The 15,577-nt window shown below is 38.7% G+C and overlaps 1 protein-coding gene across 36 annotated transcripts in view; it reads right to left on the reverse strand.

Annotated features, from left to right (window-relative positions):
• The window catches only part of TTC39D (tetratricopeptide repeat domain 39D), a 36,183-nt gene that overhangs the window by 8,618 nt on the left and 11,988 nt on the right, over positions 1-15,577 (reverse strand). For 10 of the 36 annotated variants that reach the window (XM_070235610.1, XM_070235606.1, XM_070235605.1 and 7 more), the window contains one exon: positions 9,956-12,112. In XM_070235610.1, the coding sequence (XP_070091711.1) occupies positions 10,169-11,938 (1,770 nt within the window). In that variant the 5' untranslated portion in view covers positions 11,939-12,112 and the 3' untranslated portion in view covers positions 9,956-10,168. Of the gene's footprint in view, positions 1-3,279; positions 3,418-3,820; positions 4,581-4,739; positions 4,821-9,955; positions 12,113-14,963; positions 15,078-15,577 lie in introns of those variants that run through there. The other 26 variants (XM_070235601.1, XM_070235602.1, XM_070235598.1 and 23 more) reach the window with 9 other exon arrangements.

A 15,577-nucleotide genomic window follows, 5' to 3' on the forward strand; every position in this document is an offset into this window, starting at 1 on the left:
CTTCAACAAAGGTGCCAAGAACATACAATGGAGGAAAGATAGCCTCTTCACTAAATGGTGTTGGGAAATCTGGACAACCATTTGCAAAAGAATTAAAGTAGATCATCTCACGCCATACACAAAAATAAACTCAAAACGGATCAAAGACTTGAAGATAAGTCCTGAAACCATAAAACTCCTGGAAGATAATATAGCTAGTACACTCTATGACATCGAACTGAAAAAGATCTTTTACAATACCATGTCTTCTCAGACAAGGGAAACAAAAGAAAAAATAAACAATGGGACTTCATCAGACTAAAGAGCTTCTGCAAGCAAAAGAACTAGGATCAAAACAAAAAGACAATCCACCAATTGGGAGAAAATATTTGCAAATCACATTTCCAACAAGGGGTTAATCTGCATAATATATAAGGAACTCACACAATTGAAAAACAAAAAAAACAGCCCAATCAAAAAATGGGCAAAAGATATGAACAGACACTTTTCCAAAGAAGATAAACAGATGACCAATAAACACCTGAAAAGATGTTCAATATCACTAATCATCAGGGAAATGCAAATCAAAACTACACTAAGATACCACCTTAGACTTGTTAAAATAGCTATAATCACTAAGACTAAAAATAAAAAATGTTGGCGAGGGTGTGGAGAGAGGGGAACCCTCATACACTCCTGGTGGGAACGCAAACTGGTGAAGCCAGTATGGAAAAAGTGGAGATTCCTCAAAAAACTAAAAATAGAAATAGCATATGACGCAGCTATCCCACTACTGGGTATCTGCCCAAACAGCTTGAAGTCAACAATCCAAAGTGACATATGTACCCCTCTGTTCATTGCAGCACTATTCACAATAGACAAGACAAGGAAACAATCCAAGTGCCCAGTGACCAATGATTAGATAAAGAAGATGTGGTATATATATACACAATGGAATACTACTCAGCCATAAAAAAAGGACAAAATCATCCCATTTGCAAGAACATGGATGGACCTGGAGGGTATTATGCTAAGTGAAATAAGCCAGACTGAGAAAAACAAACATATGATTTCACTCATATGTGGAATATAAACAAACACATGGACAAAGAAAACAGTTCAGTGGTTACCAGGGGAAAGGGGATAGGCGATGGGCACTAGGGGTGAAGGGGAGCACTTATGTGGTGACAGTCAAGAAGTAATGTACAGGGGCCAACCCCGTGGCCGAGTGGTTAAGTTCGCGCGCTCCGCTGCAGTGGCCCAGGGTTCGGATCCTGCCGGCAGACATGGCACTGCTCGTAGGTCACGCTGAGGCAGCGTCCCACATGCCGCAACTAGAAGGACCCACAACTAAGATATACAACTATGTACGGGGGGGTTTGGGGAGATAATGCAGAAAAAAAAAAAAAATTGGCAATGGTTGTCAGCTCAGGTGCCAATCTTTAAAGAAAAAAAAACAAGAGAAGTAATGTACAACTGAAATTTCAAAATGATGTAAACTATTATGAACTCAATAAGAAAAAGAACCACTGAATAACTCCTCTTGCAAAGAAAATAACAAAGCACAAAATTAATGAAATAGAAAACAAGAGTCAATAAGACGATCATCAAAGCCAAAAGTTGGTTCTTCGAAAAAAAATAAAATTCATAAAACTCAAGCAAGATTAATAAAAAGAGAAAGAAGGCACATATAAATAATATTAGGAACAAGGCAGCAAAGATTAACAATATAAAATATTAAAAACAATTAATGCCAATAATTTTGAAACTTGAAACAGAAAATTTCCTAGAAAATATAAATTTCTACACTGATTCACAGACAAAAAAAAGTGAGAATGTAAATAGTCTTGTACTCTTAATCAAAACTGAATAACTAGTTTAAAATCTTCCCATGGAGGGAGGAAAAGGCCCTGACAATCCTATTAGCAAGTTCTATAAAATTTGCAAGGATCAAACATTGTAATCTAATCAAATTCTTCTAAAGCCTATAAAAGGGGGACTGTGCCTTAACTCATTTAATGAGGCTAATATAACCTTGACAACAAACGCAGAGAAAGACAGAATTAAAAAATAAAACTGTAAGTTAATCTCACTCCTGAATATAAATGCAAACATCCTACATAAAATATGATATATGACACATGATATGATGTGATGGGAATTTCACTTCTGTGCTACTCTCTCAAAAACCTATAACCCCAGCCTATTTATGAGACAACATCACACAAACCCAAATTGAGAAACATTCTACAAAATACCTCACCAGTACTCTTCACAAGTGTCAAGGTCATGAAAAACAAGGAAAGACTGAAAACCTGTCACAGATCAGAGGAGACTAAGGAGACATGAGGATTAAACATAATGTGGGATCCTGGACTGGATCCTGAACAAAAAAAGGCCACTAGTGGAAAAACTGGTAAAATCCAAATGACCGCAGTTTAGTTATCGTAAATTCTTAGTTTTAACAAATGTACCATGGTTATGTAAGATGCTACTAACATTAGGGGAGGATGGGTATATGGGTACTCTATGTACTTTCCTTGCAACTTTTCTGTAAATCTAAAACCATTCCAAAATAAAAACTGTGCATCACCACCTTTAAAGTAATCTTGCAAAATATAAATCTGTTCCTAATTCAACCTCTAGAACCAACTACCAATTTATAGGATATATGCAAGATAAAAGAACATATTAAACTACACTATGATAATGCAATGAGCTAAATCCAGAATGTTAAATTCTCTAAGACAAATGACTCTGTTTCTTCAACAAATAAACGACATGTAAAACTAAAAAGAGGAAGTGCAGTTAAAGATACTTAAGAAACATATCAACCAAACTGATAAAACAATATAAAAAGATACTTTTGAAACAATCACACAAATCTGAACTCCGACTAGGAATTAGCTAATATTAAAGTTATTATTACTTTTGTTAGGTGTTACAATGGTATTGTGGTTTACACTTATTAAAGAGTCCTTATCTATGAAGAGATATATTGAAGCATTTATGAATAAAATTATATGATGTTTGCTTTAAAATATTTGGAAGGGAGAGTAACGTGTTTGCTATACTCTTCTCTTTATATCTGTATACGTTTGAAATTTTCCAGTAAGAAAAGAAGTGTTTCATTTCTACAAGCTAGGTAATCAATAGTTAGAACAGCAGTTAAGATTCAAAAGTAGTAAAATTCTTACGTGGGAATAATTAGCCTTTCAACCATCTGCTTTCTTAGTCTGGATATAACACATAGGAAGCACAGAGGTGTCATGATTTCAGGGAAGCAGAACCCATACTCACTTGGCAGAAACTGGGTCTGTGGTTAAAACCCATCCTTTATACTCCTTCTCACTGGCTGTCACTCTGACTTCTTTGTAAGTGTAATCTTGCCATTCTAAAGGGCCTTTCTTCATCCATTCATTCATGGCTGCCAGCTGGCTAGATTTAAAACAACCACCAGTTCGGGTTATTACATATGTCCCACCTAAGCAAACGTCTTACCTCCAATTTCCATCCTAGAAGTAGAGAACATCTGTGATTTGCTTTAAATTCCGTGTCAGGAAAATAGTTAATATTCACTATTCATTCTAAAAGCTAAGGGGACACAGAGTCGCCGCGGGGCCCAGTCTGGGGTAACTCATCTGGTATACTCCTACTCTGCCTCCGAATCCCATCCCAGATCGCCTTCATGCTGGCTTTGAACGCCGGTCTGCAGATGCTTAAACCCTTTAAATCTGCTCTCCTTCATCAAAGAAGCTAACTCCACAACACTTTTAGGCAAAACTTGGGGGGGGGGGGGGGGGCGGGGAGCGAAAAAACAAAAAAAAACTCTGATACCCACCCAGTCGCTCTCTGGCTCTGTGTCTCCGCCGGATCTCTCCAAGGAGAGGCCCCCGGATCTGTGACAATTTCCTCTTAAAATTGGTTTGGAGGATGCATAAATAAGAGCGCAACAGCTAAGGCTCTGGAGCTCAGCTTCCCTGGCCTAGCCTACAGCCCCATGATACTTAGAGCTGTAGGCAAACCTGGTGGTACCTAACCTTTAATCCTGCCAAAAGAGACAGACACCAGTTACAACTCCTAGTGGCAACCGGGACCCAGCAAGCACGCCGTCGGGAAAGAGTTCCTAGAGCGGAGCCCGCCCGAGTCCAGCATGCTTTGCGCCATGTCGTCACTTCCTTCCCCCAGAATTCTCTGTTTTGTAGTCCTTGGCCTTAGACACACCTAGAGGTCTGAGAGTCGCGGGATCTGGAGTGGTAAACGCCGGGTGCAGGTTGCGAGCAGGGGCTGAGACTTTTGTGTAATGATAATATTTCTTCTTCGCCAGAGCCACCCCTCTCCACTGCCACGTTGGACATTTCAATTTTTTTTTTGAAGAGGAAAAGGCTAGTGCCAGCTCCATGTTGAGAGTAGACGTGGTAATACACTTTTTTCATGGATTCAAAGCACAGGAACTCTTTGGGTAAATCGTAAAGCTCTGGAAGTGTGAGGTCAAAGTACCTTGGAGAAGAGCGACAGAGCCAAGGTATTTCTTGTTTGTTTGGCCTGTGTAAGGCAATTAAGCTTCTTTGGGAGGTGTCCGTGGTACAGTCTTGCAGATGCTGAAGCCGGAAAGTAAAGCACGAGATTGGTTGAACTCTGCCTAACAGACCACTCTCTATAAACGCCCTCCCACCCCACCCCACCCCACCGCACCCCACCCCACCCCAATTGGAAAAGTGCAAAAGACTCGCTTCCACCACGGATTTCTGGTCACGTACTTAGTGGGCATCTGGTATAGTTCAGAATTTTTTCCGGTCTGTAATCTTGAAAAATGGTACAAGGTGGTAAATGTTGAGTTCCTGCAAGTTGAACACCCAGGGAGATTTACAAAAACAGAATTAGAGGACTGTCAAACCACAATGTAGAAAACATCAAAAGTTAATCAGCTTTCCCCTGACTACTTGGGATTTGAGTTCCGTATAATCCCTGAAGTATATTGTTTCTTATTGTCTTCATTCCAAATAATCCTTCCTGTAACCTTCGCTCATTGAATGATTGGCTGACTATATTAATGTGGCTTGAGTGGATTAAATTAGATTTTGCCAGTTAAAGTCCTCTGTAAATTTACAAAGAGCTAATATAAACACCAATTGTTATTATAGTATGAAGGAAAACATTTGGCCGCATAAAAATTCAGTCCTAAAGAGCTACACCCAATTTGTGACAACTGGTTATTTGCATTTTAAGCCTTCTATCTACACTGCAGAATGAAATACTTTGTTACATGTGTATATATACTTAACAACGGCCTTTTTTAAACTGCTTTAAGCTGGCTCCTGCACACCACCGGCTGTGCTCCTACCAGCTTTATGACTTTGGAAGTCCTTTACCTTCTTAGATTTCAGTTTCCTCATCTATAAATGAAACTATGGGGTTAGATGACCCAAGATACTGTCAACTCTAAATTTTCATGACTAAGTCATACACAGACACTTTGTGAGCCCTGTAAACTCCCTTAGAGGGTTTTATTTATGTCTTTTATTTACTACCATATATACCTCCTCTATAGCACATTGCCTGGCATATAGTAAGTGCTCAATTTGAACTGAACTTTTATTTCTCAAACAGTTGTATAGCACCTAATATGTGCCAGGCACTATTCTAAGAATTTTCAAATATTAACTCATGTTATGAGTGAATAAATAGACCGAAGAGAATAGGAAAAATTTGAGTGATGGAGTGACATGATTAAATCAGTATACTAGAAAGGGTGCAGAAAAATTGGACATGGGGAAAATAGAAAAGTATAGAGCATATAGAGCATGAAACTTGATGTAAAATGTAGCCTATTTAAACAAAGCCATGATATTAGGGGGAAAAAATTCCAGAACCACTTCCCGAATGGAAATCTAGTTTTAGAAAGGCAGTGTCTCCAAATTGCTTAGTTATCTGTCCCACCCAGAGGGGAGATTTTACAACCTCAGAGAGGGAAGATGGGTTTCCCTAGCAGTAGAGGGAAGATAGCATTGTTTCCTTAGGATGAAAACATTTGAACAGACTGTGAACTCTGAAGCACTAGACAAATGTAGGGCATGAAAGTTTAGAAAACTGCTTCTGTGTGATTCCTTCTTAAATATGCCCACATAATATCTTTTGGATAAAAATCAGTGCCATTTTTTTTTTTTTTTTAGTTTCTCTTATACAAAGAAGTACTCTAAGTGGCAAGAGTATACATGTTTTATGTGTATTTTATTTTGATTTGAAAAAAATAGTAAAGTGGAGTTAATCATTTTTATTTTCCCTGGAATTGCCTTGGAACAAAAAAGGATGTTCACTACTGAGTTCCTAGTAACCACTGCAGTGGTCCAGACAGGAAATAAAGTCCTAGCCTAAGTTGATAGCAGTGGAAGTGAAAAAGGGAAGAGGGATAGCTGCAACAAATGTCTCAAGGAAGAAATCAGCAGGACTTAGTGATTGATTGGATTGGGGCAAGGGCATGTTGAGAAGAACTTTGACTCTGGGCCTTTACCAGAAATTCTCTTTGTTCTTTTCTTCATTCTTAACCCCCTCTTCTTCGTTTTTTTCAGGATCTCAAGCCTCCAATAGTTATTACATTTACTAAATTAGATAAGAAAATTTCTTCATGGAATAAAAAATGCTTGAATAGCACTTTATCTGTGCTTATGGCACAGGAAGGCAAGAGTGAGGTAGCCCCCCAAAGCTCTTATAAACTAGTCCTAAGTGTTAAATAAAATGGATGTGATTAGATCTGATTCATTTGCACAAAGAGACCATAAATAATCTGTGTGACCAAAGAATGTGGGGAGGACCGAAATTCCAAACTCACTGAGCTGGTTTGTATTCTCTGGAAGCAGGACTGGAATGGGATTGAGTTTTAGTAAATGGAAACTTAATTATATTGTAGCCTACTTGGACATTCAGTAACCCAGGGTTGGCGGAGAAGGCACGGAAGAAGAAAGGTCAGCAAGCAAAAGGTTGGGAGGGGTCTTTTGGAGACTTTTAATCTGGAAGGCAGGGACTTTCCAGAGATGTCTGCTTATTGTGGGGAATGAATGCTTCATTAAGTCTCACCCTGGCCTGGAATAGATATTCCTAAAACTATCTGTCTCTTTACATTCTGATTCTATGCTTGCCATGCTGCCTGTGACTCTGCTGCTGGTTTTCTGAGTACACTGTTTATCAGAAGAAATGGTTCTTAAGATGGAAACATGAACACTTTCTAGTCAATAGAAAGGAATAGACCAGAAGTCACAAATTAGGGGCCGAAAGGTCATATCAGGATGGGCAGATTAGCTTAATGACTGCACAGTGTTAAATTTTTTTTTTGAGGAAGATTAGCCCTGAGCTAACATCTCCCAATCCTCCTGTTTTTGCTGAGGAAGACTGGCCCTGAGCTCACATCCGTGCTCATCTTCCTCTACTTTATATGTGGGACGCCTACCACAGCATGGCTTGTCAAACGGTGCCATGTCCACACCTAGGATCTGAATCGGCGAACCCCGGACTGCTGAAGCAGAACGTGCACACTTAAACACTGTGCCAGCAGGCTGGCCCCTACATTTTTTTTTTTTTAATTTGAAAGCATTTAGATAAGTTTGCTGTCTCTTCTTCACAACTTCACAACTTCATTTTCCACCATTTTTATTGTTCTACATTTGGCTTCTTCTTATGTTTACATTACCTGCTTGATCCCTACAAGAAATTGAGTTTGCAACTATGGAGTAGTCCCCACTATAAATAAATAAATCAGCAGGGTAAATTCTACCTTAGTCTCTTGTGAGTTTGACTAGTGAGAATCAGCCTCAAGGTGTCTGGTCAACTCTTGGACCAGTTAAGGGCCAGAACCTCTGCTGTGGGTGGCAACTTCACCAAGGAAATGCCAATTGCAAGATTTCCTGTTAGAGCCCCCATAAAATCTTCCCCAGGTGGTTCCCGATCTCATTGTTGCCTTGCCGCCTTTTCAACTGTGCCCCTCGATACCATTTTGTATCTTATGTGTTGTGGCAGTTACTGTAGGTTGGTTCATTTAATGATCCTTTCCCACAACCTCCTAATGAGGTTTGAAAGCTAAAACTCAACCTTCAGCTTCCCTTGCAGGTAGAAGTGGCCACATAAATATTTCTGGCCAATGAGATATACATGGAAGTCCCTAGGAAGGCTGTTCCTTCCAAAGTAAAAAGGCAAAGCTTGCTAAGAAGGAGAAAGCCTTTTCTGTGCCTTAACCATTCCTCTTCCAATCTGCATGGCTTTGACAGAAGGCCTGGAGGTGAGGCCTCTTTCCACCGTGAGAAGACATGAAAGAGAAGGCCTACAGGCCAAACGGAAAAATAAAAGTAAAAGGAGCCACCTAACTTCAGATTGCTTTTGTTTGGACCAAATAAACTCCTGTCTGTTTAAGGAACTGTTTTAAGTGTCTCCACCCCAACAAAATCCTTTTCTAACTTATCTCCCTAATGGAGCCATCAGGAGAGGGACCACACTTTATATCCTCAGTACCCTGTTCAGTGCCTGCATATAGTAGGCATTCAACATATGTTTGTTTAACCAATTAACAAATTGCTATTTATTGGAAGAAGCTGGGACAAAACACAAAACCATAATTTAGGCAGAGAGTTACTTATTTCATAAGTGACCAAGATAAACAAGAATAGAAAAAGCAAGTTAACAGGTCAAATTTTAGATTGGCAAAGCAGGTAACAAAGAGACCTTTGTTTCTTCCCAAGAAAATAATTTAAATCCTCTGCACTGAAGAACAATGTGTTATAATTCTTACTAGTAGTAGTAGTAATAATAAATGTGTATTAACTCTGTCTTAATTAACACACAAAAACCAGGAGATAGGAACTATTATTATACCTATTTTATAGCTAAGGAAACTGAGGCACAGAGGCCCAAGTCCACATAGCTGGTTAGTGACAGAGCTAGGACACAAAGTCAGGTAATCAGGCGAGAGTGGTTAAATTAACTACTATACCATACTGATTAAATAATGGAGAATAACTCAACCACAACTGTTCACCTAAAGGTCTATTTTTAATTAATGAGGAGCATGTTTTTCAAAGTAAGCATTTCTAAATCTGAAATATTAGCTCCTCATTGTGGTTCAGTTAGTTGTCTGCACAGCCAAAGCATTACGAGAAAGTGTTACACTTGTGTTTTAGCAAACCAAACTTTCCCAGGAACTTCGGTTTCCAAGAGTGACTGCAAGGAGGATACACTCAGCCAGACTTAATGGTCTGGAAATTAGGTACTGATTTTATCCCTAAGGCAGGCAAAACAATATGGAGCCCCCTACCTACAGCTGCTCTCAGGTTAGCCCACTAACAATCGCAACAGGATAGATGCAAGCAGTTTAATTATGTTGAAGTCTTAATAGGAATTGCACGTTAGGGAGAGCAACTAAGCTAGGCTATGGTAACTAAACTCTCCCTCCACCAGCCTAGTCTTTTTCTCTACCCAGTGCATCCTTGGCCGCCTCCAATTATCTTCAGAAGGGGGGTGTGTGTGTGTGTGTGTGTGTGTGTGTAAGGGGAGGACTCCTTTCTTCTCTATCCTGTGGCAAATTATAGACCCTTTTTTGAGCTTCCCAATGAAAACAAGTAAAATGTACTACTGATCACACAGCGGGAAAATATCTTCTCTGGTATAAAAAGCCAATAAAAATTATTGTGTGTGAGGGAAAACCATTCAGTCTGTGCTATTCAGTGTATCATTGTTTTGAAATGTCAGTAAGACCTTAAAGTCTTTTTTTCTTTCTTTTAACAATTAAATCAAAACATTTACAGGGGGCTGGGATTCCTAGTGTAGCTACTTTCCCTATTTTATTTGCAAGTTGTATACTAGTGAGATGGTAAAAAATATTTTTTGAGTTTTTGACAATGCTATCTAACATAATTGATCAATTTATAACATATAAGAGAGTATATAATGTACATCATTTGCCTTTTCTTTTTCAAGAATGTGCATCACTCCATTTGCCAGTCTAAGACATTCCATTTTATATGTATGCAGAAGGAAAGAGGGAAAAGTAATGGCCAATTCCTTTCTTACTTGTTACTGGTCAGATTCTTAGCAGCTGCCTCTTCTTGGATTTCTTCCACAATGAAATGATTTTCCTACCTGTTAATTACCTTGCTGACTGTAGATACTTCATTCATAATAAACAAAACCACACTTTGTGTCTAAATCACTTTTCTTTAGCTATTTGTTCAAGGGCTATGTGAGCCCTAAACTGTAATCGGGCTTCCATGGAATAGTCTTTGTAGTTTTTTATGTTGTCCAGGCTTTTTGTCGCATTGGCATGATCTCCTTTTAGATAGTATAGAACTCCCAGTTCATAGTAAGTATATGGCACCAAATAGTGGTCATATTTTAACAATTTTTCCTTTTGAATGACACGATTAAAGTACTCCTCAGCCATGGAATATCTGCCTAAGTGTTTCAGACATAGACCTTTCAGTAAATTTAAGAAACTTATGTCATCTGTGCCATACTCTTTATTTGGATGTTCTCGTAAAAGTTCTTCGCCTTTGTCAATTATTGAAAGCCAGCTTTTGATAAGGCCTAGTTTTTTGCTCATGATTCGGAAACCACTCCAGGCATAAATGAATTCCAGAAGGGGCTGTGCTGTAAACCAGCCTGTGGTAGTACCATAGCGCTGGCCCTTCTCAGCAACAAACTTTTCAATTGGCACAGAAGTTCCTAAAATTTTGGCTTTCAGGCTATCCACTTTTATGAAGAGAGAGTTCATATCCTCACCTAGCGATTTCACAAAATCAGACGGAAACAAGGCCAGTAGTACAGCTTTACTGTACAAATACATTGTCTTGGACCACCTGCTGTGGTGAAACAGTAGATCGGCATAGTAGTAAGCGTGCTTCCAATCCTGCAGAAAAATGTGACACCACATGAGTTCCCAGTAACAGAGGTGATGAATCTGCTTCCATTCATTCTGGAGAAAAATGCACTCCTCTAAAGCTAATTGTGCATTTTCAAAATTTCCTTTCAGCATACTAAAACGTGCCTGAAAAAATTTAAGTATGACACACTTTGGAAATTTCTGAAGGTAGATTAGAAAGAGATCTTCTATAGCAGAACTGTGACCCTTTTCAACACCAAAAGCTACATGGATATAACTGTAATAAAAGAGTAGAGTCAACAGACTTAAGATATTATTTAAATGGGATTCAGATGCACTCTCATTAAGCAAAGTCAAGCCTAACTCTCTATCACCAGAATATCCGACCATATTGAGTATTTTGAGTGTCTTTGGTGGCACAAGTGATAATATCAAATTGAATGCTCCAAGTCCAAATTTTATTCCTCCAACCAGATGTCTGTGGGTTTTGCTTTGGTGGTTAGGTAAATGTGTTAATACTTGTTGACAGTCTTTGTATATTTGATAACTTGACCCAACGCTGATCCCACTTTTAAGAAAATTAAGCACACTGTCCTCCTGTATAAATGTTATAGTGGCTTTCAAGATCAAACACTCAGCATAGCAGACTTCTGCATGCAATTCCTCTTCTCTGATTGCCTTTATTCCCTGTTTACTTACTAGATGAGAAAAACTTATCATTCTGGATTTTCTTCGGAAACTGTGACAGGTTTTCAAAGCTTCTTGGGCAGCAGTCGTTCCATTCTGTATATCCTCTGGATCAAAAGTCAAGATGCCCTTGACAACCGTAAGGATACTATAAAGTAGAGCATGGTATATGCTGTTTTTTGACCATGGATGAATGAGATTTATGGCGTCTGAGAATCTGTTATTCAGAAATAAATACAGTCCAGTTGTGCATTCTTCCAGGGAAGATACTAGATTCATTGTTGTTGCCACAGGGATAAATTCATAGGCGTCTTCAAACTTTTCCTCCTTATCATTCTCTCCCTTAATTAGAGTAAATGATGTCACGTCATCCTCCTTATCGTTTTCTCTTTTACTTAGAGTGAATGACATATTTCCTTCTCCAATTTAGAGGTGGGAAATATCTGAAGTGGAGTGATGTGTCTGCAATGAAGGTAGCTCCTGCTCTCCTGACTGGGGTCGCTTCTTCCACAGCCTGAGGTGTTGCTGTTGTATTGGAGGCAAACAAACTAATAGCTGTGAGGTGCAGCATTAGGATATTCTCATCTATGTCAGATAAAGGGAAAAAAAGATAATTTTATTTACCTGGAAGATGTACTTCTGAAAAATTCAAATCATTTGGAACATACTAAAGACAACATGCTCTTTTAAAACAATGTGAAGTAAATCCTTTGTAAACGGAAGAGTTATTTTGTAACCATCCCTCCAATCTATCATTTTCATAAGATCGTGCTTTTACAGGTTTATGTTGTAGAACTGTACTGTGATAGCTGTAAAGCTTCTCCATAGGAAGGCCTTGGGGGCAAGAATCTGGCTGGAAAGGGGAATGTATTTGTATAGATCTTGAGTTAAGACTAAGGAAGGGGTGAATTGTCCAGGACAAAGAATAAAGATTATGAGAATGAAAAATCCATTCCATGCTATTCTTAGTACCACCGCTGCACTTGCATATATTTTTATAGAAAACTAGGACTTGAAGAAATATTATGGTTACTTGTATAGGACTTTGGATATGGAAAGTGCTATGGAAACTAGAAAGATTTCCTAGCATTGTTGCAGTTAGGAAAAAAAATTTAAATGTAACAGTTGTTATCACAGCATTACTATAGTGGTTTAGTTGGAAAGTGGGGTAGAGGTGGGCACAATGGAAAACCAGTTACAAATAGCAAGCTACTTAATTTATTCATAACACCACAATAGGTTCAATTTATCTATTTTTAAAAGTAGAAAAAACACACACTTTAGTAATTATTACAATGCTTTATAATAATTACAAATATACTGTAAAATGTACTTTAAATCTATATTTTGATAATTTAAAAGACAGGAGAGGGAGGTAAAGCAGAGGAGAATAATCAAAGGAGAAGAAAGAGAGAAATGCAGAAGAGATGCAGATTTTTACACAGGAGAGAGAAAACTGAGTAAAAATATGTTATATGTGAGAAAAAAAGGTTGGAGAGAAGGAGAGCCTCAGAGGTATTATTTTAGTTAAATTGCTCATTTTTACATCTTAGAGTTTAGTTTCGTTTCAGGGTATTAGCAACCATGATCACCATCCATTGAAAAGCTAAGTTAACTACACATTTATAGAAAAGGCTCAGTTCTGAGGAGGAAAGCCATGCACCCATGAGGAGGGAAACGGTCCTTGGGGCTGCAATAGTAGTGACTAGATTAAGGTTTGCTGGAGAAACCTAGATGAGAGCCAGATTCAACCCAAGGACAATGGGTTGAATGCTTTGGCTTAATGCTTTTAAATTATATTCCAAAAAAATCCCTATTCTCCATCCAAGACAGCCCAAATTTTACTTTTTCTGAAAACTTACCTAAGTCTGTCAGCATAATCACTCTAACAGCATTCTGTATATATCTCTATTAGTGTTTATCTCACTGCATTGTAATTATTTATACACCTGCTTTCATCACTAGCCTGGGAGCTTCAAGGCATTATTTATGTTTTATCCAGCATTATATCCCAGTTCTAGCACACTCCCTTGAACAAAGCAGGCATTAATAAATGGTTGCTAAATGAATTCAGGTGCCCATAACGTATTTATAGGAATTTCTTGAAAGCAAGTAGTAAACTCATCCTTCTGCCCCATGATTGCTAGGTTTGCTACTCCCAAAGAGCATATAAAGACATAACCATAATGAATTCTCTGTACCAAGATTTACTTGTATATTGTTCTACAATATTTTTAGGATTGGGCTTCTATTTTTTACCTAGCTCAAGGATTAATACTTGTATAGTCAATAATATACATTTTCAGAGATGTTGGTGGGGGGACTTATTCCCTATTCTTTTTTTCCTCAATTTTCAAATTTTCTCAATTGACAAAATTGTAAGATATTTAAAGTGTACAACATGATGATTTTGGAGGGTGTGAGAACATTTAAGTTCTACTCTCTTAGCAAATTTTAATTATACAATACAGTCTTATCAACTATAGTCACCATGTTATACATTAGATCCTTAGACCTTATTCATCTTATAATTGAAAGTTTGTACTCTTTTACTAACTTCTCTACTTCCTCCACCCCCTTTATTCCCCATTCTTAATGTTCCCATAAGGGGACTTTTTTCTAGCAGGATACTCCTGGCCGGTGGGCTGACTTCTGACTGAGGGGTGATAGAAGGACCTGGGAAAGTGTAGCTTTATGCCTTCTGAATTCCTTCGTTTGGAACCAACCTATCCAAAGCCTGAAACCAAAAAAACAGGAGAGTTTGTTTTCTGCTCTCCAGCTGCGTCTGGGACCAAGTGAGTAAATCTGTTTAATTAAGGAGTGAGCATTAGTGAGCCCACTTGGCAGCACATCTGAAGTCACAGTAACTATTAACGTAATCAAAAAGGTCATGTTTTGGTCTTCTTCTGCCTGACTCTTGCATCTATATCTCATTGGTTCTGAGCTCAGGAGAGGAAAAGGGATATTATTTATCAACCCCTAAAACTGTCTCCTCCTCCTTCTACTCTTGTATTCCCTATCTAGATGAGTGGTACCATCACCCACCCTAGATCTCTTGTTTTCCCTCCTCCCATATCCATCAGTGACCGTTCCCTGTCAGTTCTATTTTGCTGAATGAGGTGCCTCTCTCTTGTCCTCCAGATCACCCTGAGCATAATTCTTTAACAAGACTTATCACTAACGTTATACTACGGTAAAATGCACAGATTGTGAAGTTAGATTGCTTAGTTTGAATCCTGATTCTGCTGCGTGCCTGGCTTTACTGTGCCTCTGTTCCCTCATCTGCAAATAGGGACTAACAGTCCTTCTACCAAAGAGTGGTTTGGAGAATTAGGTATAAAGCAGTTAGGACAGTATCTGGCATACATAGTAAATACTCAATATATTATTCTATACCCACCCACCCCCCACAGCCTGGCATATAGCAGGTGCTTACTGAATTGTTTTAAATGAGGCTTGGTGTGCAGACTGCTTTGTGTAGGAGTTCCAAAGCTTCTGGTGATCGAGGTGGAGTCACACTGCTATCATTCTTTTACTTAAAATATTCTGTCTGAATAAAACAGTACAGTGTTTACCAAAGGAAGGTGGTAGGGAATGGGCACAGGGGGTGAAGGAGAGCACTTATGTGGGGACAGTCAAGAAATAATGCACAACTGGGGCCTGCCTGGTGGCACTGTGGTTAAGTTCCCATGTTCCACTTCAGGGGCCCAGGGTTTGCAGGTTCGAACCTGGCTGCAAACCTATGCACCGCTTGGCAAGCCATGCTGTGGCAGGCGTCCCACATATTTATAAAGTAGAGGAAGATGGGCACGGATGTTAGCTCAGGGCCAGTCTTCCTCAGCACAAAGAGGAGGATTGGCAGCAGATGTTAGCTCAGGGCTCATCTTCCTCAAAAAAAAAAAAAAAAAAAAAGAAAAAGAAATAATGTACAACTGAAATGTCACATTTATGTAAACTATTATGAACTCAATTAAAAAAAATAGTGAAGATGTTCAGCTTCAAGAAAAAAAATTCTGTCTGAAATGTCTTCTTTACCTCTGTCTGCTAGTC

Source organism: Equus caballus, chromosome 15 (genome assembly GCF_041296265.1).
Source record: "Equus caballus isolate H_3958 breed thoroughbred chromosome 15, TB-T2T, whole genome shotgun sequence".
Taxonomy (NCBI): Eukaryota; Metazoa; Chordata; class Mammalia; order Perissodactyla; family Equidae; genus Equus; species Equus caballus.